General features: G+C 35.9%; 1 protein-coding gene across 1 annotated transcript; it reads left to right on the top strand.

Moving 5' to 3' along the window:
- The first annotated feature begins 11,551 nt into the window (after window positions 1-11,551).
- Window positions 11,552-14,391, top strand: LOC107802236 (uncharacterized). Its single transcript, XM_075233746.1, has 3 exons — window positions 11,552-11,730; window positions 12,611-12,756; window positions 13,563-14,391. The coding sequence occupies exons 2-3, from the start codon at window positions 12,615-12,617 to the stop codon at window positions 14,105-14,107; spliced, it is 687 nt and encodes a 228-aa protein (XP_075089847.1). The 5' UTR covers window positions 11,552-11,730; window positions 12,611-12,614; the 3' UTR covers window positions 14,108-14,391.
- Window positions 14,392-23,299: the final 8,908 nt, after the last annotated feature.

Genomic DNA, 23,299 nt, shown 5'->3' with positions numbered 1-23,299 from the left:
AATATTAGTAACAATAATATAAATGAATCAGGTAACTCATTTTTAATAGTTGAAGCCAACTCAACAGTCATAACCAATTATTATTTCAACCAATTTTCGTTGCAGCGTGCAACCCGTTCCCACAATATATTCATTTTCAACCCTCCAATATATTTATTTTAATCAAGTATATATATAGACTTTAAAATAAGTCTGTTGCGGCGTGCAACCCGATCCCCCAATATGGACTTTTTAATAAGTCTGTTATGGCGTGCAACCCGATCCCCCAATATGGACTTTTAATAAGTCTGTTGCTTCGTGCAGCCCGATCCCCCAATATAGACTTTTAAACAAGTCTGTTGCAGCGTGCAACCCGATCCTCCAATATATTCATTTCGATCAATTTTGTTGCGGCGTGCAACCCGCTCCTCCAATATATTCTTTTACCAATTCTTATAGAAGAAATTGCCCCAATAAATGCAACAATTAATATAACATTATAAGACAACAAACATACAATAATTATGATTTAATTATGAAACAAACAATGATAAATAGCAATTTATTATGAAAATCAAGGAAAAATTGGCAGTTTAATATTTAATATACTAAATATCAAGTAGCAATTAATGCACATAAATCAAATAAGTATATAGCAATTATTGCAGGAATTCAAGAACTAATATTTGACAAATAATTGGAAAGAAACAATTTTTATAACAATTAGTTTGTGTATTAAAACAAATTTAGGATTTTAAAATAATTATGCAAATAATTAATTTGACGACGTATGGATACTCGTCACCTCGCCTATACGTCGTTCACATGCATTTCACATAACAAATAATTTAAGGGTTCTATTCCCTCAGGTCAAGGTTAACCACGACACTTACCTCGCTTTTCAATTTCAATCAATTACTCGACCACAACTTTTCCTTTTAAATTTGACTCCAAAAGCTTAAAATCTATTAACAAATAATTCGATATACTCAATACAAATCGTAAGAATTAATTCCATATGAATTTACTAATTTTCCAGATAAAATCCAAAATTCGCTTTTAAAAATTGATAGTGGGGCCCACGTCTCAAATCTCGGAAAAGTTTACGAAATCCGAACACCCATTCCGAGACGAGTCCAACCATACAAAAATTATCAAATTCCGATGTCAAATGGACCTTCAAATCTTAAATTTTCGTTTTTGGAAGATTTTACAAAAATCTGATTTTCTCCCAAAATTTCACGGATTCATGATATAAATGAGTATGAAATCATGAAATATAATCAATAAAGGATAAGGATTACTTACCCCAATATTTTACCGTAACAATCGCCCAAGAATCGCCTTACCCGAGCTCAAAAATGGAAAATGATTGAAAATGGGACGAAATCCCATTTCCAGCTGTTTGCCCAGATTTTACCTTATGCGATTGCGTATAATACTTCGCGATCGCGAAGCACATTTTTGGCTGCCCAGCTTTTTTCTCTACGTGAATGCGAAGCACAATTTCTTAGCTTTCCGCGATCGCGGACATCATTGTGCAATCGCGAAGTACAATTTTTGTGCTTCAGCTTCTTCCTCATTCCTTCTACGCGAACGCGGCTTGGCCCCCGCGTTCGCGGTGCTTTGCCTGCTGTCACTGTACGATCGCGGACCTCACTATGCGATCGCATAGTACAACTTTCATCCGTGACCATTAAGCCTTCGTGATCGCGGACACAGTCACGCGATCACATAGAAGGAAACCAGTAGCAGCATGCTCAGCAGTTTCATGGTTCCAAAATGCGCCGATCCTGATCCGAATTACACCCGAGCCCTCGGGGTTCCAAACCATATATGCACACAAGTCCTAAAATATCATACGAACTTGTTCGCGCGATCAGATCGCCAAAATAACACCTAGAACTACGAATCAGATACCAAATCAAAGGAAGTTTTCCACAACCGGACGTCTGAATCACGTCAAATTAACTCCGTTTCTCACCAAATTCGGCAGACAAGTCATAAATATTATAGTGGACCTATACCAGACTCCAGAACTAAAATACGGACTCGGTGTCAATAAATCCAAACCAGTAAATTCTTAAAAATCATTAAGCTTTCAAACTTTTAATTTTTCATCAAAATTTCATATCTCGGGTTAGGGACCTCGTAATTTGATTCCGAGCATACGCCCAAGTCCCAAATTATGATACGGAACTACCGACTATCAAAATACTGACCGGAGTCTGTTTGCTCAAAATGTTGACCAAAGTCAACTCAGTTGAGTTTTAAAGCTCTATTTCACATTTTACTCCATTTTCACATAAAAACTTTTCGAAAAATTTTACGGACTGCGCTCAAGTCGAGGAATAATAAATAGTATTTTTCAAGGTCTTAGAACATAGAATTATTTATTAAATTTAAAGATGATATTTTTGGATCATCTCACACGCCTAAAGCATTCTATGCAGATTCATGGGTCAATTATTTATTATCTAAAGTAGAGATTATGTGTGAAGGTTCTACAATGGAGTGTGTTTCGGACTTGAAGGTCGTACTAATTTGAAATCAAGTGTTAATAATGTTGAAATGGCACTTCTTATTAGGGAATGGTTTTTGAGCGGACAAGTGAATCCACATTTGGGTATTAAACGTTTTAACAAATTAAAGGTATTTCCTCTTAGCAATGGTTTCATCATGGATTAATGGGTGAAATTAGAATATAGCCAGATTTACAAGTGGTAATTAAAAAATAGTCATAGTTTTAAAAGTAATCGAAATTTAGCCACTTTTCATGTAAAGATAAATTTGAATGAAAACACTATTCAAAATATAAAAAATATTCCGATATAATATACTGAACTTCCAGGATAACATACTGGAGTTCCAAGATAATATACTGTAGTTCCAGCATAATATACTGGCCGAGCATAATATGCTGAAAGTTCATACACAGATGCCCCAATATCCAGTATATTATGTAGAAACTTTCCGTGTGTTGGAGTTCCAGCATAATATGTTGGAAGTTCATACACGTGTGCACCAATTTCCAGTTTATTATGCTGGAACTTTCCATGTTGTAGCAAAATAATGGCTATTTTTCAATGACTTTACAAATACTGGCTATTTTTTAATTATCGATCCGAAAACTAATTAGCCCGTACTATTTTCACTGGATTAATTGCACATGAGATCAGATGGAAGGCCCAAAGTTCGTGTGGCTTTGTATTATTGAAAATCATATATATACAACACGGATCCAATTGGACCCTGCATCACTAGACAACAGTTTTAGGTCTACATCCATCCAAACACATGCCCATAAACAAGCTTTATCAAAATAAGGCCATGATTCCAATTACGGTTGTAACTAATGTTTTAAAAGATATTTTCGGGGAGAGCCCCGAGGCAAGGCATACCAAAAATGTCCCTTGGTGATGGTGGGGGGCGAAAGTCCCATAATGCGTACGCCACAATTTTGGGGTGTAGTAGCAGGTGAACTCTTCAAAAATCAAAACTTGCAGAAAATGGATGAAGAAGAGTCTGAAGATCTGAGCAGAAAAAATCTTGCATTGCCTTGAAGTATACAATCTCAAATCAAGAGAAAAAGTATTTTAGGAGTAGGTTTTGCACCAAAAAATATAGTGGCACTATCAGCCTATTGAAACATCATTTAACAAGTATTCGTAAAGGAATGAAGCCTTATCCCAAGGTTCCTGCTGATGTAGCAGAAGAGATAGGGTAAGAGAAGAGAGAAGAGAATGAAAAGAAAAGAAACTAGCCGTTGAAGAAATGATGAGATTTTAATTTGAAATAGGGAAAAGAAGAAAGGGGTAAAAAGTGTTGGGAATTATCTAAGCCGTTGATTCAGATCATTCGGTTGAAGATGTAGGATTCGAACCGAAAGTGAATATATTAAAAATGGGGTTTGAAAAGTGATAATTAAAATGTACGGCAAATGTCCAAATATACCTCTGTATTTTCGAAAATGGTCTAAGAATACCTCTCGTTATACTATTGAGTTATTTATACCTCTGCAGTCATACTTTGGGTTCAAATATACCCCTAATTTAAATGGAGGGACACATGTCATCGTCCTGTTGGCCAATTCTAAATATGTCCTAATTAATTAAAAAGACACATTACCCAAACCCGAAAAACAATTTTCTAAAGCAAAGTTTTTGTAAAAACAGGAAAAAATTGAATTTGTTTTTACTAAAAACTGAAAAAATCAAAAATATTTGTTTTTCTAGTTTTTACAAAATAATTGCTTTAAAAAAATTGAAAATTATTTTCTAAAACAATGTTTTTGTAAAAAGTGAAAAAGAAATTGAAAAGCAATTTTCTAAAGCAATTAAAAACAGGAAAAACTAAAAACAATTTAACTAAAATCTGAGAAAAAAAATATTTATTTTTTCAGTTTTTACAAAAATATTGCTTTAGAAAATTGCTTTTCAGTTTTAGTTTTTAGTTTTTACAAAAACATTTGCTTTAGAAATTATTTTTCAATTTTTTAAAGCAATATTTTTCTAAAAATTGGAAAAACTATTTTCAATATTTTCAGTTTTTAGTAAAAAATATTTAGTTTTTTTTCAGTTTTTACAAAAATATTATTTTAGAAAATTATTTTTCAGTTTTTTAAAGCAGTTTTTTTGTAAAAACTGGAAAACAATTTTTTTTTTTTTTTTTTTGTAGTTTTTAGTAAAAACAAATTCAGTTTTTTCCAGATTTTACAAAAAAACATTGCTTTAGAAAATTACTTTTCGGGTATGGGTAATGGATCTTTTTAATTAATTAGGAGATATTTAGAATTGACCAACATGACGATGACATGTGTCCCTCTGTTTAAATGAGAGGTATATATGAACCCAAAGTATAATTTGTATAATTATTATATATAACCTACAAAATATATATATACACAAAAAATATATATAAATTTTATACATTTTTTCGACTATTATTTTTACAGTGGTTATACAGTGTCATTTTTCCAATTACATTTTTCGTAAAATAAGTCAAATACTTGGGCTTTTTTTAGTTTAAACTATGTGTAGTGACAGTATCTATATAATAACATATGTTTTATATTGTTGCGGAAGCCAAATGTATATAGTGTAAATGAGTCACAACTACTATACCAAAAATTATGACAACCACTAAATAATAAACAAGACAATAAGGCAGCAATAAAAGAACACCAGAATTTACGAGGTTCGGCCAATTTTGCCTACTTCCTCGGACACAATCAATATTTTATTCCACTCCAAAATTACAAGTGAAATAATACTAAAGAGAGAAGATACAAATGCCTTAAGAAGATAAAAGGCAAATGAGAGGTGTACTTAAATCCTAAACATTAGGCCTCCTTTTATAGGGTGAAATTCCCATTCAAAATTGTCATCCACCGATGTGGGACTTTTGACAATTTCAACAAATCTCCACCTTGGCAAAATTCCACATCTTCAATTTTCTCTCAATAACAAATTTTGGTTGTGTCTTCATCTTCAATCTTTAGTGTTCAACAATGTTGATCAAATCCAAACAATGTTGAAACTTGACCGCAGTCACCACTTTTGTCAGCATATCAGCAGGGTTCTCCGTAGTATGAATTTTCTTCACCGTGACTCCACCTTCTTCTATGATTTCTCGTACAAAATGATACCGAACATCAATGTGCTTCGTCCTTGCATGATAAACTTGGTTCTTTGCTAATTTAATAGCACTTTGACTATCACAAAAAATTGTAATATTTTTGTGTTCAATACCAAGCTCCTTTAGCAACCCTTGAAGCCAAATTGCCTCCTTCACAGCCTCTGTAATAGCCATGTACTCTGCCTCTGTTGTAGACAAAGCAACTGTTGACTGCAAAGTAGACTTCCAACTAACTGGTGCCTTTGCAAAAGTAAACACATAACCAGTAGTTGACCTTCGTTTGTCCAGATCACCCGCAAAATCTGAGTCACAATATCCAACTACAGACCGATTGCCTTCCTGCTCAAAAACTAACCCAACATCTACAGTACTATGAATATTCCGTAGAATCCACTTCACAGCTTGCCAATGCTCCTTTCCTGGATTATGCATATATCTGCTAATAACTCCAACGGCTTGTGAAATGTCAGGTCTCGTACAAACCTTTGCATACATCAAGCTACCAACAGTATTTGCGTATGGTACCCTTGACATATAGTCCTGTTCAGTTTCATCCTTTGGCGACATAGTAGTACTTAGCTTAAAATGGGGAGCAAGTGGCGTACTAATTGGCTTAGTCTTCTTATCTATGCCAAAACGCTGTAGTACTCTCTTCAAATATTCTTTCTGAGATAAACAGAGTTTCTTTGAACGTCTATCTCTTATTATCTCCATGCCAAGAATTTTCTTTGCCTCACCCAGATCCTTCATCTCGAACTCCTCCTTCAGTTGAATCTTCAACTTATCAATTTCTTCCGAATTCTTGAAAGTTATCAACATATCATCAACATATAGGAGAAGATATACAAAAGAACCATCATTAAGTTTGTGCAAATACACACAATGATCGTATTTGCTTCTCTTGTACCCTTGCCGCAACATAAACTTGTCAAATCGCTTGTACCATTGTCTAGAATATTGTTTCAATCCGTACAATGATTTTTCAAGTTTGCATACCATATTTTCTTTTCCAGCAACTTTGAATCCTTCTGGCTGAGTCATGTAGATTTCCTCCTCCAAGTTTCCATGTAAAAACGCAGTTTTTACATCCATCTGAACTAGTTCCAAATCCAACTGTGCTACCAAAGCCAACATAATTCTAATGGAGGAATGTTTTACAACTGGAGAAAATACTTCATTGTAATCAATTCCCTCCTTTTGAGCATATCCTTTGGCCACCAATCTTGCTTTGTAGCGAACATCTTCTTGGTTAGGAAATCCTTCTTTCTTTGCAAATACCCATTTGCACCCAATTGCTTTCTTTCCCTTCGGGAGATTGGCCAATTTCCATGTATGATTCTGATGAAGGGACTGTATTTCTTCATTCATGGCAATCCTCCACTTATCTTCTTCTGAACTTTGGATTGCGTCTTTATAAGTGGTAGGAACACCATCAGCTACAATTGAGGTTGCACAAGCAACCGTCTCTATGAGACGAACAAGTTTCGTTATTGTCCTTTTTGGCCTGCTGGTTGCTATTGATTCAAGTTGTTGTCGAGGTTCCTGAGTTGGAATCTCCCTTTCTACTGGCTCTTCTTCCAGAGGGTAATCTTCATGAGTTTCCTCCTCTGCTTCTTGTGTAGGAAAAATAAATTTTCCCTCAAACTCCACCTGCTTTGATGCTCCACCAGTTTGTTTGACATCTTCAACTGTCACCTTATCTGTTATGGCAGATTCATCAAAGGTAACATCTCTGCTGAATATAATATTCCTTGTCTCTGGACACCATAAGCGGTATCCTTTGACTCCAGAAGTATTCCCCATAAATATAGCCTTCTTTGCTCTCAGATCCAATTTTGATTCTTTCACATGATAGTATGCAATTGAGCCAAACACGTGCAAAGAGTCATAATCTACAGTAGGTTTTCCATACCATTTTTCAAATGGTGTCTTGCCATCAATAGCAGCAGATGGTAGACGATTAATGAGGTGGCATGCATATGTAATTGACTCAGCCCAAAATTCTTTGCCCAAGCCAGCATTGGACAACATACACCGTACCTTCTCCAGTAAAGTCTGGTTCATACGTTCTGCCACTCCATTCTGTTGTGGTGTATGTCTGACAGTGAAGTGTCGGACGATGCCATCATTTTCACAGACCTTATTGAAATGATCATTTTTGTATTCACCTCCATTGTCTGTGCGAATACACTTGATCCTCCTGCCTGTTTGATTCTCCACCATCGTTTTCCATTTGAGAAAAATTCCCAACACTTCATCTTTCCTCTTCATTGTATACACCCACACTCTTCGGGAAAAATCATCAACAAAGGTTACAAAATAGTGCTTCCCACCCAATGAAGATGTTTTGGAAGCACCCCAAACATCAGAGTGTACATAATCCAAAATGCCTTTAGTATTATGGATCGCTGTACCAAATTTAACCCTTGTCTGTTTCCCTTTGACACAATGCTCGCAAAACTCTAAGTTTCAAGTCTTTACGCCTTTTAACAATCCTTGATTAGATAGAGCTTTCAAGGATTTCCCTCCAGCATGTCCCAAGCGCATGTGCCATAGCCTGGTTGCTTCTGCCTCTTTGTCATCACTGGATGTCACTGTTGCTGTCCCAATAACTGTGCTACCACGATAGCAGTACATGTTATTGTTCTTCCGATTGGCCTTCATTACCACTAATGCACCGGAGCATATTCTCATCACTCTATTTTCTGCAATGATTTTGAACCCTTTTGATTCTAGAGCTCCCACAGAGATAAGATTCTTCTTCAAACCCGGTACATATCGAACATCTGTTAATGTTCTGATCATTCCATCATGGCTACTTAATCTTATTGAACCAATGCCATATGAGGTAAGGGGGCTGTTATCCGTTGTGTGGATGACTCCATATTCTCCTTCTTGAAAATTCACGAACCAGTCCTTGTTAGGACACATATGATAGCTACAAGCCGAGTCCATCAACCATATGTCTGATGATGTTGATAACTCTGTTGTAACTAATGAGAAGTCTGAATCATCACAATCAGCTACATTTGAATCCATAATGGCCTTTCCATTGTTATGTCTGGCCTTATTCTTCAACTTCGGACAGTCTTTCTTCCAGTGCCCCTTTTCTCGACAAAAAACACATTCATCTTTGCTGGGTTTAGATCTCGACTTGGATCTTCCCTTCTTAGCCCTCGTTTGATTTTGAGGACGACCCCTCACAATTAGTGCTTCTCCTTCTCCGCCCTTCTGTTTTTCTCCCTTTCTTTGTTCATAGCTGTACAAAGCCGAACAAACTTCTCTGAGAGAAATTTCGTCATTTCCATGGAGTAGAGTAGTTTCAAGGTGCTCGTACTCATTAGGAAGTGACCCCAACAACATCAAGGCCAAGTCACCATCATCAAAAGTTGCATCCATATTTTGCAAATCTGTGACCAACTTATTGAAACTGGTGATATGTTCATTCATTGTGGTACCGGGAACATAGGTGAAGCGAAACAGTCTCTTCTTCATGTACAATTTATTTTGACTGTTTTTCTTCAAAAATTTATCCTCCAGTGCTTTCCATAATTTACTTGCAGAAGTTTCCTTTGTGTATGAATATTTCTGCTCTCTAGCAAGGTAGGATCGAATGGTACCGCAAGCAACACGATTGATAATTTTCCAATCTTCTTCTCCAATAACATCCGGCTTCTTTTCTTCAATGGCAAGATATAGCCCTTGTTGAAAAAGAACATCTAGAACCTCGCCCTGCCAAATCCCAAAATGTCCTGACCCGTCAAAATTTTCTACCGCAAATTTCGCATTTGACACAATTCTTGTCATAAGCGAAGTTGCCAACGATGACGTATTATTGACACTTGATGTAGATTCTTCTTGTTTACTGTCTCCCATTTTGACACAAATATTATTTAGTAGCTGACGACACAAATCAAGATTATTTCCTTTCTGGTGTGGAAGATCAGACTAAGCTGCAACCACAGAGCATACTCAGACAGAACCTTGACTCAATTACCAAGATAGATCTTTTCTGATGTGGAAGATCAGACTATGCTGCAACCACAGAGCATACTTAGACAGTACCTTGGCTCTGATACCAATTGTTGCGGAAGCCAAATGTATATAGTGTGAATGAGTCACAACTACTATACCAAAAATTATGACAACCACTAAATAATAAACAAGACAATAAGGCAGCAATAAAAGAACACCAGAATTTACGAGGTTCGGCCAATTTTGCCTACTTCCTCGGACACAATCAATATTTTATTCCACTCCAAAATTACAAGTGAAATAATACTAAAGAGAGAAGATACAAATACCTTAAGAAGATAAAAGGCAAATGAGAGGTGTACTTAAATCCTAAACATTAGGCCTCCTTTTAGAGGGTGAAATTCCCATTCAAAATTGTCATCCACCGATGTGGGACTTTTGACAATTTCAACATATATAATTTGTTATAACAATTAAAATTACATTTAACTGTTGTTGGTGAATGCATACAAGTTGTTTGATAAAATGTCCTTGTAAGTTTTATACAAAAACCTCGTACCTTTGGAAAACTTTAAAAGTTCATAGTATTAGTTTATTGTATGTAAAATGAAAAAAACAGGACTGACTTGAGGAACAATCTAAAGAGGTAAGTCCGAATCATGTTGTTTGGTCACTCTTAAGCTTATTTTGTGCTATCTCGCTACTCCATCGTCTTCTCATTAGTTGAATTTTATAGAAATTCGTAGCTCTTCATGGAGTTTTTATATTTCAAGTTTAATTGTAATAATCACCCTTCAATGTGATATGTCTTTTTGACTTTCTCCATGGTTCTATACTTCAAAAAAAAGGGCAGCATGGTGCACTAAACAGTTTTAACTTATATTTTCGCAAAAGGTTGTTTTCACAGCTCGAACCTAGGACCTCCTGGTCATATGACAACATTACCAGTTACGCTAAGGGTTCCCTTCCTTAGTTCTATACTTCAATAAGTAATAAATTGTTGTGAACTCATTAGGTATGCGTATTTTATTGAACTTGCAGGTTTTGATTGAGGTCGCATACATTTTTGAAGTATGTGGGTTCACCGGAGTTCATTTAGGATGGACTGCAATTCCCAAAACACTAGTATATTTTGATGGATTTCCTGCAGCAAAAAAATTCAATCGCATTGTTTGTACATGCTTCAATGGAGTTAGTTATGTCCATGTCCCTGCTGCTTAAAAGTTATAAACATAAATGAAATTGAATATAGAGTTACATTTAGACTAATGATATTAATTTTTCGACTGGAGTAGCTTTTCTATTCCTTGCCTGAACCCATTTTCACGGATTACAAGGTTTCAAATATCAAACTCCGAGTATATATATGGAGAAATTTACTCTCTTCTTGCTATTAAAAGATGGAAATTGTAGTTTGATTCGTTCATTTTTATAGATTGTAATAGAATTCAAGAAATTACACTAAAGAATATGCATGTTACTCGCTGGGGCTCGAATTATTATTCATACACTTTCTGATCGTGTCCTTTCGTGGAGTGACGTACAATTTTCTTACTAACGAAAAATGATATAATTTGTATCCCAAAAGTAACATGGAGTTCGTGGAATTTCTTTTGGCCCAAGACGGGAAGTTGTGGATGTGAATTAACGTCACAGCTTTACCCAGATTCACTTCATTGAGCAACATACTTTGAAAATGGAGCATCAAAAGAGCCTCAGCCTTTCCTTTCTTGTTCTGTTATCTATAAAGTTAATTTTTATAGCTAAAGTTAAAAATTGTGGAGGGTACGTTTGTAAATATCTAATTTTTTAAAAATTATACAATGCTTTAATACACCAAATCAAACAGTGGATAAAAAATAATTTTAACATAACTAATGTCAGCATTACTAATACACTTTATTCAGCACTATTATTATATCTCGTACCAAACGACCCCTAAAGGCGTAAGAACTCTTGGAATTACGTATTACTCCTAATTCGTTTAGGGATTAGTCCAAAACGCCAAGCAATTTTTTATTTTTCTATTTCTCGTTCCTTTCTTTCGCAGGAATATAACTCCTTTCCCTTAACCCTCATTCGCGTTCTTTCTCTTCTCCTGTTGAAGGTCGCAGCACAGTTTGGATCTTTTTCGTCAAGGTAGTTGAATTTAATCTATTATTTCTTTTTTTTAATAAATAAATTAGTCAGAGTTTTGCAATTTGTATAATTTTTGAGGTTTCAGACCTTTTGCAGTTTTTCTCTAATACTTCTACACAGTTGTTTATCCCCCTCCTCCATTGTTTATTCGAAGCAAATTTTCAGTCTTTAAACCCTAAACGAGCATATAAAATTTTAAAACAAAAAATCCAACCTTTGGTTCCTGGTTTTTGCAATTTGTTTAACATGGTTTAATTTCTGCTACAAAAATAAATATTCGAAAGTGGTATGATTGGTTATGTTTTCTGATGACCCTTTGAAGTTTTTTAGTTGATCTAATCAGTAACGTTTCTGCAAATTTATTATATGGGTTTTAACTTTTAAGTCTTTACTAGTGTTTAAGGTAGTGTAATGATTTTGATAAATCTGTCTTATTGTGTGAATATTTTATGATCATTTGATATCTGTGGCCTACTTATGAAGTAGTTGTATATTGGTGATGTTGCTAGCCCCTTATATTCAACTTCTTTTGCCAAATTGCCATCTGCATTTAATCTTTTTTAGTTCTCCTTTGTTATTTTGGATTTAGTTTTCTAAATATCCTGTATTGTTATTTCTTGTTATCGGTGCTTCTTGCATCTTCTCTTTAGTCGAGGGTCTTCCGCAAATAGCCTATCTGCCCTTCCAGGGTAGGAGTAAGGCTACGTACATCCTATCCTCCCCAGATCTCACTTCCGGAATACACTGGATGTTGTTGTTGTAATTCTCTTTTTGCAGTTGTTAGTGAAAAAACAGCTTCTTGAACATATCCTTCTCCTTAATTTTATCCCTTTCTTGTAAGACGGCAAAATATAAATCAATACATGAAATCTATCTGCAGCCAGATGGGTGATGCTATCCCTCTATGTGCCTCTCCCTGTGGCAATGCGACGGTTTCCTATCAGAAGGGCACGCAGAGCTTGAAGGTCGTGGTTTCAATTTACAAGAAGATTAGGCTTCCAGAGGCATTTGGTGGTCAATCAGATGGTAAGTCTTTTCACCTAAAGATTGTGTTTCTTGACTTGAAATTATGTGGTTTAATCCTAGCAATTTATCACATACGAACATATAGTTAACTTGGTAGTCTTAATGAGGGGGCTAGAGCTGCGAATCCAAGCAAGGCAGCTCAGCGAAGTATCCAAGTATCAGCCCAACTCTATCTCCTGGGTCCCAGGAATAGAGTCTGCACAAAAATGTGCAGATAATATGAGTACGATAATTCACGTGTACTTAATAAATATCAAGTCTATCCCTAACAGGGTAGTGGACGTACGGTGAATGTTCCTAGGATATCTTGTAGGATCTTTGAAATTTAGTACATAACAGTAATTTTCTGGTGCTTTTTGAGATGGAATCCATTTGTATATGATGCTTGATACTGGAATCAACTAAAGTGGGGTGTACAAACACTTTTAGACTAGTGGACTATTGGACAAATTTCATATGGCAGAAGGAAGCTGTACTTAAGGAATGTATACACAATGTAATAAGTTGGACAATGTAGTCAGTGTGTCATAATCTTGCCATTGATATTGCCATAAATTTATGAATATTCGTAGGAGCGGATGTAATTATAGTGTTTTTCTAGCTTGGATGCCAGAACAATGCCACAACTTCTTTGCTGATATAGTTTGGAGAACGAGAAGTTACTTCTTTTTAGATTTTGAAAGTGGTGATTTTTATTGCAAGTTGCCCTCTCCAATTGTGCTTGTTCATGGTCTTGGTGTGCTTGATTTTGTGTTTTCGTAACTTTCTTTGAGATGCTGAATATGTTCTTCTTGTGTTTATTTCAGGGGGTCTTGTAAGGCTTGAAGACATATGGTGGCTTATTTATAGTTACTTTTCCTTCTTGTGTATAGTCGATGCCCTCCTGAATTTAGAACATGTTCCGGGAATTTTCACGTTCCTTTTCATGGTGGGTGGCTTTATAATTCATTTTACTGCGCACTATTCTGTTGTTTATTGGCATCGCGACATGCCTTTCCAGATAATTGGTGCCAAGGCAAAATTTATGATCGAGGTCATTCCTGTGATGACTGCAGCAGTCCTGCATCACCTTTTGGAGTTCAATTATGGGTATCTCGCTCTATTTCTAGGTTGCACCACATATTTCTATGTGTTTGGTCACTTCATGCACATATCATATGATATTGTGGAAAAAGACTTATTGCTGGAATTAGTAATGCAAGTTCTTGTTTACATGGTGGACGGAGAATTGTTAGTTAGAGCTTTGGCTTTGACCTTCTGTGTTGGTTTATGCTTCTATAGATACATGATATATTGTGCTCCCGAAGTACCCGAACATCCTAAAAAGGAGTTGGAGCGGCTGCCTGTCTGATTTGAAGGTGTCCGTAGTGTAATGGTAATGTTGTTTCCGTGTGACCTATAGGTCATGGGTTCGAGCCGTGGAATCAGTCATTGATGTTTGCATTAGGTTAAGCTGTTACATCACACACCATTGGGGTGCGGTCCTTCCCCGACCTTGCATGAATGTGGGATGCTTCGTGCACCGAGCTATTTTTTTTATTTTATAGCTTATATTTGTACTCTTATCATTGTGTAACCCGTATCAATTGTACGTCAATGGAGAAAAGGAAAAACATTTAGATACAGTTTTCATCAGGATTCAGCACATTTTTATTAAATATTAGAATGAATGAATTTGCCTCTATGAAAGGGCCCAAAAAATAGAAAGTTTTGGTTGTCTAAGTGAAAAATTGGACAAAACATTTAAAAAAGTGTCTCTTGTGTATCTAATTTTTTTTTATTGAATAAAGTTCATTTATTGAAAAGCACGTGCCACGACCCAATTTCACGTATAGGTCGTGATGGCGCCCGACACTACAGCTAGGCAAGCCAACAAATAAATTAAACATATATCTATTATTTTCAGAAAAAGTTTCTAAGTAATTATTTTTTATCTTTTACTAGCAATATTAACGAGAATATAAAAGACTCCGATTAGTTTAAATTCTAGAAAATAATACCAATGTATGTGCCAAGGCCTGGTGTCACAAGCGTATGAGCATCTATTAGATTTTACAAAATTTTAAATATTGTCTGAAATAAAATAGACAGAATATAAATATAAGAAGAAACACTGGTAGGTGCAGAACGACTCAGAAAGGTAGCTCACCACTATGCTTCTGGATAATATGGGTGTAAGACAATAGGTCCCCCACTAGTACTTGCTTCAGGTCCTGCACCAAAAAGTGCAGCAAGTGTAGTATGAGTACGTAAACAACGTGTACCCAGTAAGTATCAAGTCTAATCACGAAGTGGTAGAGACGAGATGGCCGATTTTGACACTCACTATGAGTCAATAATAATAATTGAAATACAACTAGAATATCTAAATCAACATGATTCACAAAATATAACAATAATTTATTTAACCAGCAAAAATAATTAAATTCCTTCAATTCCAATAAATTTCCAATTTGTCAATTAGTCTCATTTACAGGATTACCAATAATTCCTTAACAAGCAGGGATAATAATTCTTTAAATTTCAAAAAATTTCAATTTATCAATTAGCTTCACAAACTACAATAAACTATCAAAGTATCGTGTAATTATTATTATTAAGAATGATTTCTGCCGAGGACGTACGGCCCGATCCAGAGCGTCGTGTACACTGCCGAGGGATATGCAGAACGATCCATAGATGCATCTATCCTGCCGAGGCGTTCGGCCCACTTCACAAGAAAGAGGACATTTTCTTATGTACCTCCGGAAGGAGAGTATATTCATTAAAAGATAAATTAGGGAAGAAGAACAATTTCTCTTAAAAATTAATTAATTTAAACAAAGAATCAAGCATATGAGATTTTCATCCTTTAATACTTTTATCTAACAATTGTGTTATATATATATTTAGTCCTAACTACCCGGACTTTAGCATTTATAGTAGCTACGCACAGACTTTTGTCACCTCGTGCGTACGTAGCCCCCACAATTAGCAACATTTATTAATTTTTAATCACCTATGGGGTAATTTCCCCCTCACAAGATTAGACAAGAAACTTACCTCAATTTGCTCCAAGTTAATCCACTAGAATGCCTTCTCCATGATTATCCAACTCTGTCCGGCTCGAATCTAGACAAAATAATTCGTTACAATCACTAAAAATTATAGTAATCAATTCTATAAGAAAATTCTACATTTTTCAATAAAATCTGAAATTAACTCAAAAATCATCCATGGGGCCCGCTTCTCGGAATCCGGTGAAAGTTACGAAATATGAACGCCCATTCAACCACAAGTCTACCCATACCAAAATTACTAAATTCCGTAACAGTTCGGCCCTCAAATCTATCCAAGAGGGTTTTTAAACTTTTTCCAACTCAATTTACTAATTAAATAATAAAAACAGTGATGGATTCGGGTAATTTCACAAATATTGAGTTAAGAACACTTGCCCTGTTGTTTTCTCTGAAAATATCCCAAAAATCGTCCAAATCCGAGTTCCAAATCGTTAAAAATGGAAAAATGGGATGATAGATATGAAACTCTCTGCCTAGTGATTCCTTCTACGCGATCGCGGACCAACTCACGCGATCGCGTAACACAAATTTTTCTGCCTAGAAAATAACCCTACGCGATAGCATACCTTCTCACGCGATCGCGAAATACAGTCCTCCCAAGCTTACGCGTTCGCAAGCCTGCTCACGCGATCGCGAAGCATTTAGCGCGTGGTCCAACTTTTGCTTCGTTTCCTCTTTGTGAATGCGATCTTAGCCACGCGTTTGTATAGCACGACTTGCAAAACCTACGCGGTCGCGGACTCACCCATGCAATCTCATAGCATAAAATTTCAGCTGCCCAATTAACCCTACGCGATCGCATACCTTCTCACGCGATCGCATAGAAGGAAACCAGAACCTGCAGAAACCAGAACTTCAGCTATCAAGCCAAGTCCAAAATGATCCGTTAAGCATCCGAAACTGACCCGAGCCCCTCGGGACCTCAACCAATTATACCAACAAGTCCTAACACATCATACAAACTTAGTCGAGTCCTCAAATCACATCCAACAACACTAAAAACACGAATCACACATCGATTCAAGCCTAATGAACTTTAAAATTTCCAATTTCTACAAACGACGCCGGAACCTACCAAATCAAGTCCGATTGACCTCAAATTTTGCACGCAAGTCATAAATGACATAACGAATCTATGAAAAATTTTGGAGCTGGATTCCGACTCCGGTATCAAAAGTCAACTCCCCAATCAAACTTCCAAACTTAAATTCATCATTTAGCCATTTCAAGCCTAATTTAACTACGAACTTCCAAATAAAATTTTGAACACGCTCCTAAGTCCAAAATCACCATACGGAGCTATTGGAATCGTCAAACCCTGATTCTGGGATCGACTAACCATCCCCGCAAGTCATAAATCGGGAAGTTTTATTTTAAGGAACATGGTTCTAAAAGTTAAAATGAACGGCTGGGTCATTACAGCCCGATCTCCAGGTCATGATTTGAGATCTTGTATCAAGGTAATTGAATATAGGATTAGATTCCAGTTTTGCAATTTCTGTTTTTATTTTCCCTATAAATTAAATAAATCAGAATTTGCACTTTGCATAAATCAGATCATTTTCCTGCTTCTACACGGTTCCCTTTGTTTCCTTTAGTTCTTTCCCCTCCTTGCAAATTTTCAGTCTTTGAAACCTAAAGCAACAGAGCAAGTATTTCAATTTTATGAGTTCTAAATTCTAGAATAATGCCAGAGTTATAACAATTATAGGTGTATCAAATTACTGTGTCATACCATGAAAGTATGAGAGAGGGTGATTGAAGCGAGAGTGAGGAGGACAGTGTCTATATCCGACAACCAGTTCAGGTTCATGCCGGGTCATTCTACTACGGAAGCTATACACCTTATTAGGAGGTTAGTGGAACGATACGGGGAGAGGAAGAAGGATCTGCACATGATGTTTATTGACTTAGAGAAGGTGTACAATAAGGTTCCTAGAGAAGTTCTCTATAAATGCTTAGAGGCAAAAGGCGTGCCGGCTGCCTATATTTGGGATATTAAGGACATGTATGATGGGGCTAAGACTCAGGTTAGGACTGTAGGAGGCGACTCTGAGTAGTTTCCAGTTGTTATGGGTTTACACCAAGGTTTTGCGCTCAGCCCGTTCTTATTTTCTCTGGTGATGGACGTGTTAACACACCATATTCGAGGGGAGGTGCCATGGTGTATGTTATTCGCCGATGACATAGTTCTGATTGATGAATCGCGAACTAGTATTAACAAGAGGTTGGAGGTGTGGCGACAGGCCCTTGAGTCTAAGGGTTTCAAACTGAGCAGGACGAAGAGGGTATACATGGAGTGTAAGCTCAGCACTGAGCTGAGAAAAGTGGGCGTGGAAGAGAGGCTTGAATCATAGGTCTTACCAAGTAGTGGCAATTTCAAGTATCTTGGATCGGTTATTAAGAGAGGAGGGGAGATAGACGAGGATGTCACACACCGTATTGGGGTAGGGTGGATGAAGTGGAGGTTAGCATCTGGAGTCTTGTGTGATAAGAGAGTGCCACCGATACTCAAAGGTAAGTTTTACAAAGCGGTGGTTAGACCGGCCATGATGTATGGAGTTGAGTGTTGGCCTATTAAGAACTCACATATCCAGAAGATGAAAGTAGCAAAAATGAGGATGTTGAGGTGGATATACGGACACACTAAGATGGATAAGATCAGGAATGAAGATATTCAGGAGAAGGTGGGTGTGGCTCCCATTGATGACAAGATGCGGGAAGCGAGTCTCAGATGGTTCGGACACGTACAAAGGAGAAGCCCAGATGTTCATGTAAGGAGGTGTGAGAGGCTGTCTTTGGAGAGCACGAGAAGAGGTAGAGGATGACCTAAGAAGTATTGGGGAGAGGTGATCAGGAAGGACATGGCGAGGGTTCAGATTTTCGAGGACATGACTCTTGATAGGAAGGTGTGGAGGTCGAGTATTAGGGTTGTAGGTTAGGAGGTAGTTGAGTCTACCTTACTTCGAACCTTTGTGAGGCTAGTATGGTAGGATTTTTGCCGATGTCAGCTAGTGGCAATATTGTGTCTTACTACTCTTTTGTTTTCCATAGTGTCGCGTCTATGTACTCTCTTTCACGTTTGCTTTGCATCTACTTTCTCATTTACATGATGCTATTTTTCCTATGGTTTCTATTGGTGATAATGATATTGTCTCTTTTCGTCTTCTTGAGCCGAGGGACTTTCGGAAACAGCCTCTCTACTCCCTCAGGTAGGGGTAAAGTCTGCGTACACATTACCCTCCCCAGACCCCACTAGTGGGATTTCACTGAGTCGTTGTTGTTGTTCTTGTTGTTGTTGATATCGAATATACATATTTAGTGAAATTTTTAATACAAAACATAATATCTGAACGAAATCAGTCGGATTCGACTGAACCTGTGTGTTACCTTCTAGCTTTGCCCCTGCTTTAGGGAACATTTAAAATAAAGGAAATCCAAGCTAGGTTCTTGGATTTTGAATTTTTTGTATCAGTCGCTTGAACATGTTTGTTTTTTCAATTCTACAAAAATTGTAGCCTACAGAAGATAGTGGTATGAATAATTTGTTTGTGTTTTTTGATGAATAAACTTCATTTTTTGATTTATTGGGGCTCATTGTCTCTGCCATTTTATTTATGCATGGGAATTGACTTTACAAGTAGTGGCTTCAAGTTGTTTGGTGACTTTTTCCCTTGTGGATATTTCAACCTCTATGAGTTATATTAGTGTAGGTTATCTATATCACATCGCTTGAGATATGATCATTTCCCGAACCCTAAATGAATGCGTGATACTTTGTATATTTGGTTGTCCTTGCCCTTGAATATGAGTTCTATATATATAATATATATACTGTTAGCGAAAGAGAGAGTTCATAATTAGTTTTTCACCTCCCAAAAAATAAACGTAAGTACTACATGGGTTTGAGATCAAATTAGTTGTCATTGTGATTCCTTTTGTAATAGAGATTTCAATAAGAGAATAACTACTCAACTAAGAGCCCGTTTGGACATAAGTTTTTTTTTTTTCCAAAATATTTTCACTTTTTTTTTAAAATCAGCTCAAATTTTCATTTGAAGATGCATTTTGGAAATTTTCAAAAATTTGAAAAACTCTAAAAACCTGTTTTTCAATATTTTTACTCACAAAATTTCAAAAAACAACCCAAAATTATATTTATATCCAAACACAACTCTAAATTTCAAATATCATTTTCAATTGAAAAAATATTTTCCCGTATTTTAGAATTATACAATTCTTATGTCCAAACGCCCACTAAAGTAGTATGAAAATGCAAAAACTCATTTATTAATTTGACGGGATAGAGTTCTATACATAAAATTTAGATTATATAAAATATAATACAACTAGCCAAACACACTCTCATAATCAGCTGAAGTTTTGCTCTTGCAAATTTAAATGCTATGCAAGCTTGATGTACACCGTATATATAAGAATCTTTGATAAAGCATGATAATTATAGGCACGTGTGTTTGGTTAGAAAAATAAACCATTTTTTGCTGTTTAACGATAATATTTTCCAAGTAAATATTTTTTTACCAAAACGGAAGATATAACTTCCTTTACAAATCATAAAACCATCAATAACCGATGATTACGGAATGGATATATATATAATATAAAAAAAACGATAGATGGATAATATTGTATATCAATATATTGATAATAGTAGTACTGCATTAGGCCTAAGAAAATAAATATTAACAGCATTAATTACACTAGAGTATACTAGTATGTGCCAAAATATATCAATTTTACTATATGGTACTTTGGACAAGAGTGGGTTGCTCTAGTGGTAAGCACCCTCCACTTTCAACCAAAAGGTTGGAAGAAGGGAGCCGAGGGTCTATCGGAAACAACCTCTCTACCCCAGGGTAGGGGTAAGGTCTACGTACAAACTACCCTCCCCAAACCCCACTAATGAGATTATATTGGGTTGTTGTTGTTGTTGTTGTTATTGTTGTTGTTGTATATGGTACTTTGTCCATATCTCCTTGCTCAAAAGGGTGGGGGTTTGGGTGGGGGTGGGAGGGGGTGGAGATGGGGTTGGAGATAAAGAGGAGGAAATTATGAGCAACATGTGGAAAAATCTTTGAGCTTGTAAGTTGTTTTAATATGTTTCAAAAACTTTTTCATTAGGTAAAATACACTGCATCAAAATATATTTATACATATTCTTTCATTAAAGTTAATCTATTATTATAAATTAAGTGTAAATGTTAAAATCGAACTCTTTAGATTTACAATTCATCTATAATATAAATCAAAAAAGAACTACCAAACATTAATACTAAACTAATTTGGGTGTGAGAATAATATTAATTATTAATAATACAATATATTATGGGGTATTAGACTTGTGATGTCTACTCCATCTACGAACATATTTTTCAGTGGTCGAACAACATTACAATTATAGTATTAACCAAATAAATATTTAATGCTAAGCTAAAATATTACAAAATAAAGACACAAAATTACTTAAGACAAACCTCTACCAATTTTAATCCTTTCACTTGGATAATCAGAATGATGGAAGCCAATAAACATATTTGAAAAGCGGCAATTTCTCTATGTAGTGCCTGAAGAATTCCACTAAGCATTACCAACATCAACAATAAAAGCCTCAATAGCATGACGAAGGGCCATCTTCCTACAATATTAACAAAACCAAGATTGAACACTAACTCAAAATACAAAAGAAATGCATAGATTTATTTATGTCAATATCTCGCAGCGATAGCGGAAATAGCCCTAGTCTCCACACGGGCTCCGGTAAACAAAAGGAAACCAACCCTAAATACATTGCAAAAAGCTAACACAATATTTGAGGAAACAACATACCAAATAGTTATGGTCTAGGAAGTGGCTCGTGTGCACACTGAATAACGCAAACAACCGCTGGCATAATAGTCTCCAAAGCATATCTATCATATTCTCTCACGGAGAAATCGAACAACAGAACGCAAAATGCGTAAAATAAATCGAAGTCTGTAGCAACCGGTCTCAAAAGCATAAGCATGGAAAAATTGGAGACTGATGCAGTAAAAATAACCCAATACAGCAAAGGACCAGCCAAATCACCTTTTCTATAGTCCAATGCGAAAATAACACCAAGCATCCCGAGCAGTCCTACAATGTTGCAGAACTTCACATATTTTGGTTTGATCAAACCATAAGCACTCGAGCCTTCAAACATTCTGAAGTTACCACCATGATACAGAAAGCCTCAAGCATGACCGATCCCGCAGTGAAGCTGAGCCAACTGATGTCTTGATCCACTGTTTACCCATCAAATATCAAGAGCCCTGCACATCCCAAATAGGAGAATACAAATAGTAGAAACCACAAAATTTGTTCCCAATCCCTCATTGCACCCTCCTGCACCATTTTTACACACATCACACTAACACTTTACTAAACTCTAGCACAAATAAAGGCAGCCAAAACATATTCCACAGTAGAGTAAATCCCCAAATTAACCTATTCAGTAAGTATTAAAAAATACCATTTATCAACAACATCTTAGTACTACTACTATTATACTACATAAATCTCAAACATTTATATTGAAGAAAATATTATTAACAAAAGTTTATATAACATTGACATTGAATATAAGTCAGGTCCAACACTGTAATCTATCACAATAACCGTCTTCTAATCCTGGAGAACATGTTTACAAGATTTCTTCTCGTAAAGTTAACAAATGCAAAGAAAGAAAAGCAGAAAAAAATAAATACAAAGGGACAATTGAAAATAAAAGTTGAAAGATGATTCTGCATTTTCTACTTCTATAAACAAATCCCACAAAACGAAGAAACTAAGCAAACAGTAAATAAGAAACTCATTGCAGCATCAGGATTTAAGAATCCATCAAATTCACCCGTCAAAATCAAAACTTTTCAATTTCTTCCACCTAATTTCGTGGTTTTAGCACGTTCGCTTTACAATTATATATGGCTTAATTAACGGATTATTAAGCATTTTAAAATATATGTGCATTTTTACCTTTGACCGCTTTTTAATTACTCGATTATGGCGTTATGGAATTATCTTGAAACGAACCACGTGTGTACGAATCCATTTTATTTAGTGTACTAAAAATCATTTCATACGTACGTGTACGTGATTAATAACACTTTATTATTTGTTAAGATTGTTTGGCCAAAGTCGCGCGAATGCATATCTTGATTTATTTTTGAAATCGTAATTATGTTATGCGAACGTATACATAATCATGATAGTAGATTAAAGGCACGCTGTCACGACTCGAAATTCCCACCTTCGGACCGTGATGATGCATAACATTTCACTTTCTAGGCAAGCCAACGTTAGAATAATATTAGCCATTTTAAAATAATTTTTAAATTTATTAATAACAAAGAAACAAATGCGGAAGTAAAGTTTGAAATATAGTGAATAATCCATAAAAATAACGGTGTCTAAATACCATCTCAGAATTGGTGTCATAGGTGCAT

The sequence above is a fragment of the Nicotiana tabacum genome, chromosome 17 (genome assembly GCF_000715075.1).
Source record: "Nicotiana tabacum cultivar K326 chromosome 17, ASM71507v2, whole genome shotgun sequence".
Taxonomy (NCBI): Eukaryota; Viridiplantae; Streptophyta; class Magnoliopsida; order Solanales; family Solanaceae; genus Nicotiana; species Nicotiana tabacum.
The sequence above is the reverse complement of the archived record's forward strand: the minus strand, read 5'-3'. Positions and strand labels throughout refer to the sequence as shown.

Excerpts from the sequence above, each read along its gene's own strand:
- LOC107802236 (XM_075233746.1), top strand. The coding sequence starts at position 12,615 with ATGGGTGATGCTATCCCTCTATGTGCCTCTCCCTGTGGCAATGCGACG. Across the intron at positions 12,757-13,562 it reads ATTTGGTGGTCAATCAGATG|GGGGTCTTGTAAGGCTTGAA; the intron begins GTAAGTCTTTTC and ends TGTTTATTTCAG.